Source organism: Poecilia reticulata, linkage group LG6 (assembly GCF_000633615.1).
Source record: "Poecilia reticulata strain Guanapo linkage group LG6, Guppy_female_1.0+MT, whole genome shotgun sequence".
Classification (NCBI taxonomy): domain Eukaryota; kingdom Metazoa; phylum Chordata; class Actinopteri; order Cyprinodontiformes; family Poeciliidae; genus Poecilia; species Poecilia reticulata.
Window position 1 is genome coordinate 13,328,572 of NC_024336.1, and position 16,492 is coordinate 13,345,063.

The 16,492-nt window shown below is 36.0% G+C and overlaps 2 protein-coding genes across 4 annotated transcripts; both read right to left on the bottom strand.

Moving 5' to 3' along the window:
* Window positions 1-245: 245 nt before the first annotated feature.
* On the bottom strand, window positions 246-9,548 carry rbm28 (RNA binding motif protein 28). Of its 2 annotated transcripts, none has more exons than XM_008411267.2 (20): window positions 9,202-9,548; window positions 8,919-9,065; window positions 8,494-8,600; window positions 7,408-7,483; window positions 7,233-7,325; window positions 7,088-7,156; window positions 6,116-6,203; window positions 5,795-6,030; window positions 5,608-5,674; window positions 5,373-5,482; window positions 5,222-5,295; window positions 4,956-5,091; window positions 3,869-3,933; window positions 3,597-3,755; window positions 3,232-3,381; window positions 2,828-2,902; window positions 2,579-2,705; window positions 1,329-1,461; window positions 1,056-1,170; window positions 246-596 (listed from the first exon to the last, which is right to left on the bottom strand). In XM_008411267.2, the coding sequence occupies exons 1-20, from the start codon at window positions 9,317-9,319 to the stop codon at window positions 453-455; spliced, it is 2,289 nt and encodes a 762-aa protein (XP_008409489.1). In that variant the 5' UTR covers window positions 9,320-9,548; the 3' UTR covers window positions 246-452. The 2 variants fall into 2 exon arrangements, with proteins under 2 accessions (XP_008409489.1, XP_008409488.1); XM_008411266.2 differs by having other exon boundaries at window positions 1,329-1,464.
* A 190-nt stretch (window positions 9,549-9,738) lies between these two features.
* On the bottom strand, window positions 9,739-16,486 carry LOC103466010 (uncharacterized). 2 transcript variants are annotated; one of them, XM_008411268.1, is made up of 5 exons: window positions 16,432-16,486; window positions 16,001-16,292; window positions 13,499-13,591; window positions 12,589-12,835; window positions 9,739-12,484 (listed from the first exon to the last, which is right to left on the bottom strand). In XM_008411268.1, exons 2-5 carry the CDS (start codon window positions 16,235-16,237, stop codon window positions 12,123-12,125), a joined length of 939 nt encoding a protein of 312 aa, XP_008409490.1. In that variant the 5' UTR covers window positions 16,238-16,292; window positions 16,432-16,486; the 3' UTR covers window positions 9,739-12,122. The 2 variants fall into 2 exon arrangements, with proteins under 2 accessions (XP_008409490.1, XP_008409491.1); XM_008411269.1 differs by lacking the exon at window positions 13,499-13,591.
* Window positions 16,487-16,492: the final 6 nt, after the last annotated feature.

Genomic DNA, 16,492 nt, shown 5'->3' on the forward strand with positions numbered 1-16,492 from the left:
AAATAGAAACAGGACATGTCTTGAATATTTTTGTACAACGAGTGAGGTTTTAATGTTTTGAATAAAACTGAATAAATATTCAACTTTTTCCTAATTGCCAGTGTTGTGTTATTTGTACAAATGAGCTGGAAAAGTCATGATGAAGTGAAAAAAATATTTTACGTGTACCTAAGTTGTCAAAATAAGGAAAAATAATAAGATTTTTTTTTAAAAATGACATAAAGCAATGATGTACAGAAAAAGACTACTATTTTAAGAATTTTTTTAAAGAAATATGCAGAAAACCAGAACAAAACAGACAAAATTTGCTTTGACAACAATCATGTCATAAACAGAGCAAATAAACTGTACAGTTTAGCACAGTTTATAAAAAAATATCTACTCAGAAATCCCAGTATTTTGTAAGTCATGGATTCCTCAGCCATCTCTTCCTTGCTTACATGGTCATGGATTTAACTATCAAACCACTTGCTTCTTTTGATGGCGCCGTTCTTGTCGCTGCTGCTGCCGCCCATGAGTTTCCTCTTGTACTGCTCCACCAAGGAATCAAAACGGTCCCCGTCCTTCCTCTTGAACTGTTTCGTAGCACTATTAAACTTGAAAACAAAAACGCACAAACAAAAAGTGATATTAGACTCAACAGGACACAAGACAAACCATTTTTAACTGCTGTTCTGTTGTCGAGCATAAACACAAGCTGAAAATGAGCATAAATCTTTGCCTTTAAACCCTTTAATAACTTTGTCAAATATTGGTGATTGAGTAATCTTCTGATAATAATTCAAAAGGTGTCCATCTACATCTCAGAATACCGAGCTATCAAAAGGTGTTTGCCCTCTTTTGCGTTCTGTTTTTGTTTTTCAGTCATAGTTAAATGTTTCAGATCAAACAAATTTTAATATTAGATAACAGTGAGTAAAAAAATATGAAAAAGTGTTTGCTCCCTAAATGCTTATTAAATTGAGCTTTGCATTAAAAAAATAAATAAATACATAAATAAAGACAACTTGTGCTTTCTCAGACAACAAATAAGAACTGAGACAATATTTCCAAACCTGTTTTTTGGCCTGATTAGGCTTTTCAAATTGTTGTGTTTGGCGCTTGTTCCTTTTAGACCCAGGCTTTGCTTTCTTGGGAGGTGGAGCCTGTTGCTTGTCTTTGTCACGCATTCTGCAAAAGGACAAACGTTAGATGAACTGCAGCAAAAACATGATCCCAGAGATAACAAACATAAGCTTCCTGCTTGTACATCTTCAAACCGCCTGTTCAAATTGACAAAATAAACAGGAAACCATGAAGCAGACAGAGGAGTGCGGATGGAACCGTACCTGATCTTAGGTCCGCGGTGGGAAGGAAAAGGCAAAACCTTCTTTCGTTTCTTTCCGTTTTGTAAATCAACATGTTCAATCTCAGGTTTGGTATGAAAACCTGAAAAGTTTTGCTTCTGTCCTTCACCAGTGTCTGCTGAAGATAAAAGGGAAAACAATAAAAGCAGCAGAAACCAAATTCTAACAATATCTAATCAATTCCCTCAGGTGTAGTTTCAGCTTATTTTCTAATAGAAATTTCACAAAAACAAAAAAACACAGTCCTAGAAAAGCAAAACTTAAAAGTCCCAGTTTCTAAAAATCATTACATAAAAAAATTTAATGGCTATTGTAGGTTTTTAATGAGTAGAGATCTGGAGCTCTGCAATGACTCTTTACGTTTCACGTCAACTCGTTGTAGAAATGTGACAAAACAATTTTTTCCAAGAAGATGGAAAATGAGGAAATGGGTGGGGAATGTCAGATAATTTGAAATATGAAAACAAAGTGTAACAAAGGCTTGGACTTAACTTTCATCATGTTGACCTTGACTTAAAAAACAACAACGTGCAACTCCTTGTTTCAAATTAATTTGAATCTAATTTCAAGATTACAGTGTAATAATGACCAACAAAGTTTTGATAATACCTTTAGCAGCTCTAGTAGAAGTGCAATATTAGAAAATCTTGCAACGGCAGTAATGTTGGTAAAAATTGGGATAACAATGTCAAGTGCAATACATTTCAAATTGCCTCTTCATCTGTGCCTTCATCGTTATGCAAGTTTACAACACTTGGAATATATTAGCAACAATTATTGCACTCCAAGCAGTCCTTTACAATATACGTTTTCCACACCCTGACATAGTGATGACAATACATCCTCTATATATTGTGCAGCCTTATTTCATGTTTGCGAGTTATAAGGCTTGGAACAATGTCCTTTGGACAAAAGGAATCAAAGTAAAGAAGAGCAGAAAACAGATTTGAACAAGTATACACCTACAAACAAAAACATAATGGTGATGGACTTTGTTTTGAAATCACAGGACCTGAGCAGTTTGCAGTTAACGTAAAACCCTAAAATTGAAAGAATGTGTATTTAACTTTGTGAACTAGCTTGTCACTGTGAGTCTTTTAATTGTACTATACTTGAGATGTTACAGGAGAGTAAAACATTGGACCACATATATCTTATCCTTAAGTCCAAGAACTTAACATACAGTATAAAAAAACCCTCAAACATGTCAGTCTAAGAAAAATTCTTTCTACCTTTCTCCTTTCCTGTCAGATGTGATGAAGACTGTCCTTTATTTCCATCCTTCTTTGTTTTTTTGGTGTCTGAACCTGGTTGGGTTGTTTTTACTTCTCTTTTTACAGGTCGATTTTGGATGAAGTCCTGTCAACAAAATATTAAGAAAATTATGTTAATGATAAAAAAAAAAATACAATATTGCTCCAGGGACTAAAACGTGCAAACAGTCTCACAAAATATTACAAGAAACAAATAACTGCACAAACTTTATTTCTCTGTTTCCGCATTTCCTTGAGTTTGAGCTTCCTGGAGTCCTCCAGAGAGAACTCAACAATGGGTCTCTGCAAAAGGAAAGAACACGTTGGACCAGACTATTGATGCAAAGGCATCTACATATTCTCTGTCTTTGACTCAAAATGATTTTTTCTTTTGAGTTTGATCAGAAATGACATTAATAAGTGCAGTTAATGATTTTATTATAACAAACTAAGTATGCAACATTTTTACTGTAATAAAAGTGTAACAAAAATTGGTTGGCGACATCCTTGCGAAATGAAATTGTATAGGGCACTGAGATGCTCCTGGTAAAGGTAACATGAAAAAGAAAAGGTTAATTAAATGTTACCCAAGAAAACAGTCAGAATAAAGTTGAATCAGACAGATAATGTACCTTATGAGGGCCAAAGATGTCAGGGTTGTTGTTAAGGTAGCGCAGAGTGGCGAGAGCCAGCTCATGGTCTCGAAACTGAACGAAACCGTAACCCAACGACTGACCCTTCACTCCACCTTTCTCTGGCTTCCTGTCATACATGACCCGACACTAAAGGAAGAGGCAGAAAACAAACAGACATTCATACAAACACAATGAACAATAACAAAAAATAACCTGCTCTCTTGTTTCAATACAGATAAATTCAAGGCTCCCCTTAAGCTACAAATACGTTTAGAAATCTCACAAGAGAAAAATTCCAGAAAAACTAACAAGCTAATGAGTTTTCTTTTTTTTTTTTTTTTCTGCAAGTAACAAAATCTTACCTCTGTGATCCGAACTCCTTTGGTTCCTTGTAGACCGTTAAGGCACATAGCTTTGAGCTTTTTATCGTCTACAGATTTTGGCAGGTTATGGATGCACAAGCGATTTTTCGATACAAATACGCTTATATCCCGAAGCTTGGCTCTCTTTACTTCTTCAAACTAAAAAGAAAAGCAGCACAACTCATGAGTCAAAACAGAAGTCACTTGAGAGATTTAGACGAGCTCAAGAGATCATCCACTAAAAATCATTCACCAAAACAAAAGGTACTCACTCTGACTCTTTTGGCCATATCTGCCTCAGAGACTCCCTCTGCTGCCTTTGTTCCAGCGCGGATCACTGAGGATTTGAAGAAAGGTGAGTAGAAAGCATACATATAGGAGCATCTCAAACTAAAAGTTGACAAAGTTAATGTTGTATTAAAAAAAATACACTACTCAAAGTGAGCAACAATGTGACAGAATTAGTTCATTGTATCCTAAAAATTGTATTCAAGAGGAAACCGCCCAGTGAGCTAAATCTGCAGATTCCACTTTTGTTCAGTCCGGAGCAGTGACCAGCTGTTCAGAAACCAAAATATCCCATCTTTCTTTTAACAAAAAAAAAATACATTTTGAACTGTATGTGGTCAATATGATGAGACGGGCAAGCTCTGTATTTTCCATTCTCTGGCTCAATCAGCAAACATTTACCCTATGCAGACCAGGTGGAGGCGCCAAAAGATAAGAAGAAAATTTTCTAAACAGAAGTCAACTAAATGAAAAATAAAGAAAAAGGCATCAATATTATGCCTTTTTTTTATATTAAACAAACACTCATACCATAAAGAAACTCACTTTCTATGTGTTTATTTGGGTTATATTTTTATTCAAGATATTATTAAAAGCTGAGATTTAGAAATAAAAAAATGGCAATAAATATACAGGCTTAATGGAAAAACTTTTTTAATGAAGTATTCCTATATTTTAATCCTGACTGTTCATTTTTGCAACATGTGTTTATGAAGTTATTCAAGTTCCAAATCGATGCATTAAACAGGTTTGTTTTGTTTTTTGTTTTTTTTATATAAAGAAAGGTTTTTCTTCATACTTGACGATTTCTATGTCTATGAATAAACAAAAACAATTAGACCTTACATAAACAAACTCAGTTTTATACTGAATGCTTTGTCACACACAGCMCAACATTGCCTCCATCATTTACCACCAAAAGGACTAAAAGAAAAAAAAGGACAATTAATAAAAGCTCTTTAAGAGAGACTGATCAGAAATCAGCTAAGAAACTGACTGGTGCATCTCTAGCTTGGATCTGCAATGTTATGAATTTAATAAGGACAAAGCAAAATATGCTGAAACACTCACATCCTTCTCTGGCCAGGTACAGGTTCCTGCTGCCCGTCTCTACTTTTTTCTTGTCGACTTTCAGCTTCAGGGCATCTTCTCTGCTCACTGCTTTAACAATCATCAGCTTTCTGCCATCTGCACGGACTCCACCACTCTGGGGAAAATGTTTCGGCGACATCAACATATATTCTAAAACTGGGACCAATATTGATATTGAACACCAAGGGGGCAGAAGTTATCATCATTCACTAGTTGTTTTTTTTTTTTTTGTTTGTTTGTTTTACCTCCGTCTCATCTTGGGCTGCTGCTATGCAGCTGTCTGCAGCCTCTTTAGTCTTAAACTGGGCAAATGCAAGACCTGAAAAAACTAAAATAAGTAAGTGCTTCCTTCTAAAACCACAGAGGGAGAAGGGAAATAAACTGAGTTTTTCTGACCCTTGGAATGCTGTGTCTCTGGGTGGAGAACAACCTTCACGTAGTTGACCTCTCCAAACTGTAGAAGAACTTCCTCCAGACCCTCCTCTTCCGTGTCAAATGACAAGTTCCTAAATGCCAGATTTATAAAAGATAATACTATAACGACTCTGTAGAATTGCTTGGAAACATACAGGAGAAAGAGTAAAATATATTAAGGCTGGTTAGAGTTGAGCAAAGAGAAAAACGATCCTACCTGATAAAAACTGTTCGGCCCTCATTCACATCTGAAGGCAAATGTTTCTTTGGCTTTTGTTTTTGAGCTAGAGGATAAAACAGTTGTAACATGTTAGAATGATTGTATTAACGACGAGAGAAACACACAGAAATCATGTAAGAAATATCATAAACACAATGATAAAACAAGAAAAATTAATTTAAACCTGGTGAAATTTCTTCTTCCTCTTCATCATCACCGTCACTGTAATCCTCATCTGAATCAATGCCACCATCATCATCATCATCATCATCATCATCGCCATCATCATCATCATCACTATTATTCTCCTCCTTAGTTTCGTCCTCCTCTTCAGTATCATCATCATCTTCTTCTTCAATATCATCTTCATCGCTTGACTGAAGATCCTCCACCTGCTGTGCAGTTGCCTTCAATCCACCTCTGCAAAAGCTTTAGCAACGTTAGCAACACTACAACAGTTAAGCGCAGAACAACGGCATCGGAAATGTGTAAGCTTAAGAATCACTTTTTCTTCACAGCTGTTTCTCGTTTCTTTTCTTCATCCTCAGGTTCACTGCCTGCTTTGGGATCTGCCTCTTCTGCAACTTTAGTTCCTGACAATGAAAACCGATCACTGTTAAGCGAAGGCCTGTTACGATACATTTTAACCTTGTACATCGAAAGATAAGGGAGTAAAATATAAGCATATCAATGTCAATATTCCCGGGTTTTCTAAATCCAAGAGCAGCATAAAATACTTAAATTATAACATTTTAGATATGAAAAGAAGAACTTTACAAAAATGTAACTGTTTGAACATGTCACAACAGAAACCTTTTTGTAAAAATATTTTGTCTACACTTAAGAAATGTGAAGCAAAAAAGTAGCATGAACATCAGTCAGCTTTTATTATGCAAAAATAAATCTATCAACAGATACATTTATAAGCTGAAAACAACTACTAATCGTTTTTTTTTTTGTTTTTTTTTTTTGTTCATCACCTATAAGATTTGATAGTTTTTAAGTGAGAAGGTGTTAGCTTTGTAACATCGGAAAAATAATGAAAAAAAGGAATTTAGGAAAAAAAATGTAATAGAATTTGTGAAAGAATAAATAAATGTCATAGGTAGCTACGTATTGTCCATCCAAAACGACCACTCATTATTAGCCTCTTTACAAATTTCCTCAACATGTTCAAACAAATATTTTTTTTAAATATGAAACAAAGTTATTTTTACCACTGGACAAATTGTTACTCAAGTAGAAGGTATTAAACACAACATTTTTGTCAAATTGCACAATTTGAATCAACAATATATAATAATAATTTAGGGCAGAACAAGCTTGGCAGTTTATGACTAGGACACTGTGGCAGATAATCATGTCCTTTGGTGTTAGACAGCAGCAAGCCTTTTTATCACAAAGCCAATCCAGAGTTAATTAGGTAACTATTAAGTTCTGCTATGAATAATTGCTGCATTCACACGCACGTATTTACCTTTTAAAGACTGCTGTGCTGCAATAAAGTTTTCTTTTGGCACAGCCCAGTCAACTGCTACTTGGCGACCTATGAAGATTCAAAAAAAGATTACGTGATATGAACTGAACACTGTAAAACCAGGAATACTGTCTTGTGCACTGACCTTTTATCTCTTTCAGATTCAAAGCTTGGAGTGCCTTTGTGGCACCAGACATATTTTTAAACTGCACAAATGCAAATCCACGCATCTTTCCATCTATTCGAAAACAAAAAAAGAGGAAATGTATTTCTGCAGTGCAAGGTAAAGCGCATGTGTCCATTAAGAGCAAAATAAGTACCTGGTTTGAGGGGTATGCTGGCCTCCATGACGGTGCCAAACTTTTCAAATGTTTCTTTTAGTTCCTGTTCTGTGCACTGCAACATAAGGAATTTATTAGGAGAATTTAGGTTTACAATTATTTCTCATAAAATCTATGCAACAATGCATGTTACAAGACATGTACGTGTATAGCAGAACAACACTCACCTAAATACAATAAAGACTGTTTTTTTTTTTATTTATCAGCAAATGCAAACAAAGGGAATAAAACTAGACAACAAACTAGACTAAAGTTTGCCGAAACATCAACAGGTAAGGTGTTGGCATCAAGATTTTTAGAGGGCAAACATGTTTTAGAGCCAGTAAACCCAAAACACTTGATAATGTATAAAACATTTTTCTTTAAATATAAGGAAAAATTCTAGCACTAATATGTTGATGGATGCTCACTGTCTACATAAAATAAGACAATAACAGGTGAAACTTGTTAAGGTAAGTAAGTGGATAAAACAGTTTTCCTCTCACTCTACCAAAAAAAAATGCTCTGTGTACATACGTTTTTTTGCCAGAATAATCAAAGTCATTTTAATCTTTTAATCTTAAAAATAACAATAATTCATGGCAGAGCAACAAAAGACAGATTTCGCAGAACAGTTAATACCCAAACAAAAAGTGTTGTGATCAACAGTTCCTCACAGTGCCACATAAATGCAGACTGGGTCTCCCATTAAGTACCATGCCAGACTCCAAACTTGTGCCATCACACATTTTTATTTTCACTTTTCCATTCTTTCCCCCTCCGCATCACCGTGTAAATCTTCATTTTATGAACTGAAATTTAAGCTGGAGATACCATTGGGTCTTCCCGTTTATTATGATAACATGCCCAAGTTTGGTGTTCCGAAAATATTTAAGATGAAATAAAAAGCATTGATTAAATGCTCTGTGCCTTGGATTTGCAGTCATCCTGTGGTAAGAGATGAAAAATGATGCTAAGGGATACAGAACAGTGATATCCAATCAGGGGTCCAGGTGGTAGAAGTTTGTATGTAACTTTATTTCAGTCTATTGCTGTTGTAAATTGTCACCAAACAACGCACTATACCTTAAAACTGAGATTCCTTATGACAAGTCTGGCTTGTTTAGATATTCTTTTCTTTACATCTGTAGTTTCCTGCTCATGTTGAGATGTTGCTGACGCTTCCTCGTTTTCTGCAAAATAAAGAAATATGAAGTTATCAAATGGACTGAAAGCAACCTGCTTTTGTTTTCATGTAAGTTTACGTGCATATTTATTGTGTGTCACTAGTAAAGTAAATAGATTGGTTTATTTGGTCTATTAGAGGAAAAAAAATACTTTAGCTTGTGAATTTTATATTTTTGTTTGGAACAGTGGCATTTATAAAAGTATGAATAAAATGGTGAACAAAATGACATAGAAAAATGATCAGCCGCATTTTTTTTCTCTATCACAAGCTAAATAAACCTACATTTTACTGTGTAACTTTACAAATGGCACCTAATGCATACCTGTTTTCTTTTTATTGATTAATTTCTTTTTAGCAACTGAGACAGACAACTTCTTCCCGTCGTATTCTTTTATTTCCTTCATGGCTCGCTTTGCGTCTTCTTCCATAGAATAAGTGACGAAGCCAAAGCCCCGACATTTCTCTGCTCCTGGTTTATGGGAAATAAAAGAAAAGAGCTATTAATAGGGCATTCTTACATATTTACAATTGTGGATCAGGTCATTTGATACACTTCAAGTTTGTGTCACACATTCGCTCATTTAGTGGTATAAATATTAATTCACCTTTTTCTCTAACAACGAAGCATTGTTTCACTGGACCAATTTCAGAGAATATTTCCTCAAGCCGCTCGTTTGTTGCCGATTCTGGCAAAGATGCCACGAATATCGTCATCGCAGGCATGGCTCTTTTCTGGCAGCTAAATGCTAACACTTAGCTCTGAAAAAAGTCCACAAACCGAAGTCTAATTTGTTCACTACTCAGCACTGCACTTCACTGTCAAGCTACAAGTATTGACATAAATAAGCCACACAAATAAATGCTATACGAATGTTTTTGCTAAAGCGTAGCTATCTACCACATCAAGTCGCATGTTTACATGCGGGAGCAGCCATCTTGGAATACTAGGGGATTCATTATTTTTCGCATAATTAAGGATGAGCTTTGCTGCCACCTATCGGCCTGGAGGCTTCCACGTTTAAACCTTTACTCCGAGYTTTTCTTCACCTTTCCAGATCTGCTCTAGTCTTAAACGATAAGCTGCTGCCCTAATRATGTTAACATAAAAAAAWWAWAATAAAATAAAAAYAACAAGCAAAATATTCAACAAAATGKTACTTTTATTATATTATTATTCTCTCACTCATTATTTCATTACAGATACACAAAAATCCTTCCTGATTACAACATACGTTTATGACTTAATTATGTGATTTAATTATATATGCATGAACACAATGATTGATGTCACCTGATCTTCACAATGTTTAAAAAGACATTGTACTATAAAAGTTTTAAACCACTTCTGGTTAAAACCTTTTTTTAACTGCACTTGGGAGAAAATATACTTTTTTTTTTTTTTACAATCTTTAGTAATTAAAAAGACATCTTGCTTAATATAATCCAAATACAAAGAAGAAAAGTCTGGTTAGTAAGCACAACATGGATAACAGTAGGAGAACTCAAAATTTTGCACATTATCTTGGATTGTGTATAAGTTGTGATATTATCTGAGAAACCATTTTAGTAGAAATCAGAGTCTTTTACAATTTTCTTCTTCTTTTTTTAAGTAATACAATGCATGATGTCTAGATTAACTCATTTACCTATTTGCCACCAGGGGGAACCAAAACATAAGACAGACATTGTAACAAAAAGGTTTTCTTTACAAATGTTCATGCTGAACACTCTCAACTAGATAACCTAATTATAATATAGAATTGTATTTTAAGCTAAAAAGAAAATGAGTAAGAACACCAGGAATACTTTCGATCAAGTCTCCTTACYATTGATTAGTAATTTGCACAAATAGCACAGTAAAAGTTAACATTTACTTGCTGTGTACCTGTCAATGAAAGCACACAGCAGTTAATGAAACAACACAAATTAAAGGCACTAAATTCAACAATGATCTTCATTATTAAACTGTGTAACAATCTACTAAAACAATGGGGATTTCCAATCAGAACTACTTCAGTTTTCAAGTGTAACTACTGCCTATTCTGGAAAGCTCAGGTGTTTTTGTGAAAACACTGTTTCTGTTTACTAAGTTCCACATTAGCTTCAGCAGGACTGCAGCTAATCTTGCTGAGTCCAACAGAATCATAGGTACAATCAAAAACATAAAAGAAAGCATAGCCATTTCCTTTAAAACGCAGATAGCTATGCKTCCCTKTTAAGTAATGCGAGACTTGCAATAGGTTTTACACAATCTATTGCAATTTTTCCTTCTGCACTCTATAAAGACTTRCATATCTTCTGTCTTACTCTCTCACCCGTACACGTACGTACACTTGACGCGGGAAATGTGACATCGTTAGCCTATGYCTAGCATTCAGCTGTGTTTGGTGGCTGTTCTGGAATGGATTTGTGGTTGTTGTTGTTGCACCATTTCCAACCACATCACATTCATTTTCGGTTAATATGGTTGAAAACCACACAATCAATTTCTTCAGCAGTGATTTTTACGACTTAATCTTGCTGTGAAGGGTGTCGATGACTGTCTTTTGATCATCTGCCGAGACGGCAATCTTGTAACAATATTCAAATCTTTTGAGATGTACAAATAATGTCATGTCATAAGCAGTACAGTTTACAATAAACAGAAAAAAAAAAACCAGAGAGAGGATTTGTAATGGAATGTTTGGTAAATTCTGCTTTGAATGAACACTAAAGTAAGTTCACATTCATAGAAGTTGTGTTCTTCACATATTAACACCAAAAACATCCACTTAAGTTTTCAAGGCATTACGGCTCAGTAAAGTATAATTCTCATAGGATTATAAGACGTCACTAACGTAAAATATATTCAAACACCCATACATTGCAATAMGCAACATGTTTTAACCACAAATAAGCAAGACGAGAACAAAAGTTGTCAAAGAGGAAAGTAATAAGGAAATCATATTGTGAGTGTACTTCAAGGCTGTCGCACTGAACATGAGTTTTGCTTCCCAGTTTCCAGAATGAAACTGGGAAGGTGTGGCCAAGATAAATGCCCTAAAGATGAAGAATAGCTGCAGATTCACTGTTTCTACTCAGCAAAAGTCGACTTCCCACCTGAGATGTTGAGAAAGGGAAACGTGCTTGAGTCTTGTCTGTCAGCTTTGAAATAAAAATAAAAGAAATATTGAATTGAAAAGAGTGACAACGGTAGCTTTCTGTTCAACAAAGATTCTCTGACAATCTAACTTAAAATAACAAGGATAAAATAAAAAAAACTAACAGTTAAATGTAATGTAAAATCTGCCCTGCTGTGTTCTTCGTTGCCGTTTCACAGTATCACTTGTGATACAATGGTTGTGTTCTGAATGGTGAACTCACAAGGAGGTTTTTTTTTTTTTAAATCAGAACAACTGAACACAATTTTTTAAGACATTTGAGCTATGATATAAATCTAATTTATTTACAAATCCGTAGCTGCGAAAGTAACCAAGCACMGGAAGAACAACTGAGGTATTTTGAATTTATCCCGTCATAAAGAGCCTCACATCTTGGCCTTCAGAGGGACGACATGGAGCGAGTGTAGGAATGTGTTTAAAGTGCTCAGATATTCCTGCGGATGTTGGCGTAGATGACCAGCATGTGTTGAAACTTCCCACTTCTTGGTCGTTACGTTCATCCCACAATTCTGCCAGTAATCCGCCAATTTCTCCACACTCGGTGCGTCGCTCAGCAGGTCGTTCTCACAGAAGAAGATCAGCGCCGGAGCTTTGACTGGAGTGTTATAAAACGCATCGATGCTTGCGTTGAAGTAGTCCACCGTCTGGCGTTTAAAAATGCGGAAGTACAGCATGCTGGATTGCACTATTAGACTCTCCAAACGAGGATACAGAGTTTTGCCAAGACCTAGACATAGAGAACAGCACATTTCATTCATCTGGAACAGAGACAGGAGATTTAAAATGGAATGTGTTGTATTACTGTGTTAAGTTAATTTGATACTGACTAACCTGTGGCCATGTGCTCCAGTGAGCCCACCACCAAGCTGTCATAGACTTGGCCTTTGATCCTGTTTGTCACTGCTTGGTATTGCTGTTTGTCCTGGGAGATACGGACCAGCAGCTGAGCGAACGTGTAGCCGCCAATGGAGAAGGCATGAATGAGGAGGGGGCGGGACATCAAGGGTTCCCTCTGAAGCAACTCCAGCAATGTTTTTCCACGGTCCAGGCCCCAGCGAGGCCACAGGAAGTCTTTCACCTTGTTTCAAGAAAACAACAAAAAAAAAAGTTTATAATGGAAATACCAGTTTATATATACACTGAGTGTTTTCAGGTTGAGAAAATTGTAAAACTACATCTCAAAACTATACCTCCAAATGTTAGAATAAGTAAATAAGTAACGTACATTATTATTTATGATTTAGTACCACCAATGCAAATTCCTACTTTTTCTCACAATTTACAGTGCCTTGCAAAAATATGAATACCACCTTGAACTCTTTCACATAGCAACCACAAATTTCGATACTTTTSAAAAATGTGATTTGCTAATTTTTGCATAATCTATCACATATTTAAGCCATTTTACCATATATTTAGTTGTATGTTGAGGGCTGTCCCTAAACCCCTTTCTTTTAGGAATTTTGCAGCCTGAATCCAGTTTTGCTCTAGGATTCCCTTGTAAGATCCTTTAATTGTTTTTCTCCAAATCAACCCTGACCAGYTTGCCTGTCCAGTTGAAGACATGCATCCTCACAGCATGCTTTATGGTGAGAATGGTGTCATCAGGGTGTTAGCTTTTTCTTGTTCTTGTCTAACCATAGCACCTTCTTCTACATATTTGCTGTGTCCTTTACATTTCTTGTGACATACAGCAGAGCAGACATGTTGTGATTATCTTTCAGTAATTCATCAACTTTACCATTCTTTCATTGAGACCTTGTCTGCTGAGTTCATGACTAATAGTTTTCCAGTCAACAAATTCTCCCATCTGAGCTGTGGATCTCTGCAGAATCTAAAAAAAAAAAAAAAACCCAGGAGAAACAGTCACATGATCTACGAGATCAGTCACATGATCTCAGATTAGCGCTCCCTTTGCCTGTCCAGTTAGCTTACGTGAACGGCCATCTCGTAGTAGATCTGCAATTTGCCATATTCTCTAGCTAAGATGCATACCAATCAGATTTGCAGTCGTCATAGTACCAATGTTTGCAATATTGCAATCCAAAAAAGGAGAGCTAGAGAGAGATATTTGGTTACATATCATATTTCACACATTCCCACAATGCATGCCAATACTATATCTGTAAAGTTTCTAACTGCCCTTGATGCCCTCCACATGCACATTTGGTGGCCGATATGCAATAGCTCAATGGTGGAGATGATATAACAACAGAAAAATAATTATTACTTACTYTGTTTTAAATATGACTATAATTAATGTATGACAGGTGCTGCATGTGAAATATTCTATTCACTTACCCATTTACATACATGAAAGAATAATGAAAATAATGCCTYATCAAGCACAATCTTCTCCACCACTGAAAGGTTTCAGCCTATTCATCACAGACACAGCTCAAAACAAAGATCACTCGGATTTCTCCACCTAACCAGTCCTGCAGGATTTTTTTACATACAAAATGCCATATTTACATGTACTGGTGCTACARAAGAACAGTGTATGATGTTAACTGTAAAATTATGATACATCTACATACAAAAAGACTAAATAAACAGCAGCCTTTAGCCACAAATTACTTCAAAGTGCCATTAAAAGCTACTCTAAGCCCTGATTCACCCTCAGGTTTGTGTTAAAGGGCTATAAACAATCACTTCCACGAAATAACCTTTGATCACCCGTGTCCTTTTTTTTTTCCTATATTGAAGGTTTGCACAAAAGGACATGTTGTCCTGAGTGTAGGTGATAAAAACAAGAGACTCTATGTTATGGCGTTGCTCAACTCAAACAACTAACAGCCAACTCTTTATCTTGTTTCTACAAAGATGGGCCTATCTGAATGAAGCAGTGTGTCCGATGCTGTTTTCTTTGAGTCATTTTGGCAGGAAAAACAGAGTTTGCTCTACCAACACAGAAGCTGCACTTTAATTGTAACTTTTCCAAATATTTTACAAATAACACCCACTCTAAGGYCAGCCCTAAGCCTAAATACGTCTAYTCACCTTAAACCATGCTCGATTCAGGTAAGGAGCAGTTAACCAGTTTACAGTCATGATAAAAACAAAGTACAACTTGTTTTACTTCTAGGGCTTTGTGTATCAAGCAATAACTAAATTACTTGAGGTTTACCAGTTTTCAATAKTATTTAAATTTAACTTCAAGTGTACAGCAGCATACAACAGATTCCACACTGTCATTACTTCACCAATATTAATTCAAGAACCACACTAAGAACCACACTAACTACTGTAGTAGTTATTTTCTCAGTCTTTGACTTCTTTTAGGAGGAACTATGACCCACTTTTCTTCTCTCTAATGAGGTCAAACTGCATCATTCCATTAAAGGCTCATGGTCTGGACTTTGAGCCTTTGCAGCAGCTTCATTCTCTTTATTATTCTACCATTGCTTTGGGGGCTTTTCTGCATTGTCCTGCCCGATTTGGATCAAGCTTTAATTTTTTGACTAATGGCTTCACGACAGTATGACACACAGGTGCTGAGACATCCATTTCTGATAAGATATAAAACTCTTCTAAATGTTTTCCACTTGGTGTAATCTCACCTTCTGTAGAATGACAGACTTCAAAATGATCCATCAAATGTATATATTGCCTTGTAAACACTTCAAAACTGACAGACATCGACATTACTTATCCAAGATAAATGCCTTTTTTTTTTCTTGGCATTACGTGAAGACTAGAAAACTAAACTCCCGATTTTGCAGCAAAGATAAAATACACTATCCTACTGACTACCAGTAGTTCATTTTTGTCCTCTGTAGAGGACATTTCTAAACTTGAATATCTCCCACCCCCTGCATTCTACTGAATGAATTCCTTTTGGTATCTGCAGAGGACATTTAGGGCTTTTCAATGACAGCACGTGAAGGGGTGGGACTTTTGTACATACCTTTTTCTAATTCATAAAAATGGCATTTATCAATAATAACACATTTTATGGTCAGAGACAAAGTAAGTGCATAAAACCTTTTATTACCTTACAAAGACTGTGGGATTTTTTTAAAAATGGTGATTGGACAATATTTTTTTTCCTGGTAGTCAGGAGGATATAGATCAAAGAAACATATCCAATCAGTGTTTCTTGATCTAAACAAGTTACCCAGATTTTTATTGTTATACCTCGATATGCATAATTCTACAATGAAAAGAGTGTACTGCCTTTGTACCAATGTCATAACTGGCCTTATTTTTGTGAACTTAGTCCGTTCTTGTTTTGTCTTACCTCACTCTCCACCACAAGCACATCAAACCCTGTCCGAAAATAGATTTCACAATATTTGGTCACAGCTTGGGGTCGTGATCCCAGCCATGGCAGCATCAGCATCAGGGGTTTGTGGTCCTCAGGGGTCTGACTCTGGACCATTGAGCCTGGAGAGGTCAATTCATTCAGGTACAAGGTTACGTTCTTACAGAGGCGATGGGCAGTGATGCCTCCGCTCAGACTTGTCCTGGCTATCATAATCCTAGCTCCAGCTCTACCGCGTCGGCGTCGATAGAAACGACAGCAAGWCCCCCTGAAAGGAAAACCGGAAAAAGAAAGAAATGTACATGTTCCGTGAAAATGGGATATAACATGCACGCTAACGTTGTCGTACAATTGACTTCAATTTGATTTAGACATTTAGTAAACAACCAAACAATCCACAAACTGACCGAACATGAAGAATAATTACATGTTCGGTCTCCTGCTCGAAACTCGCATGAAAACTGTTCC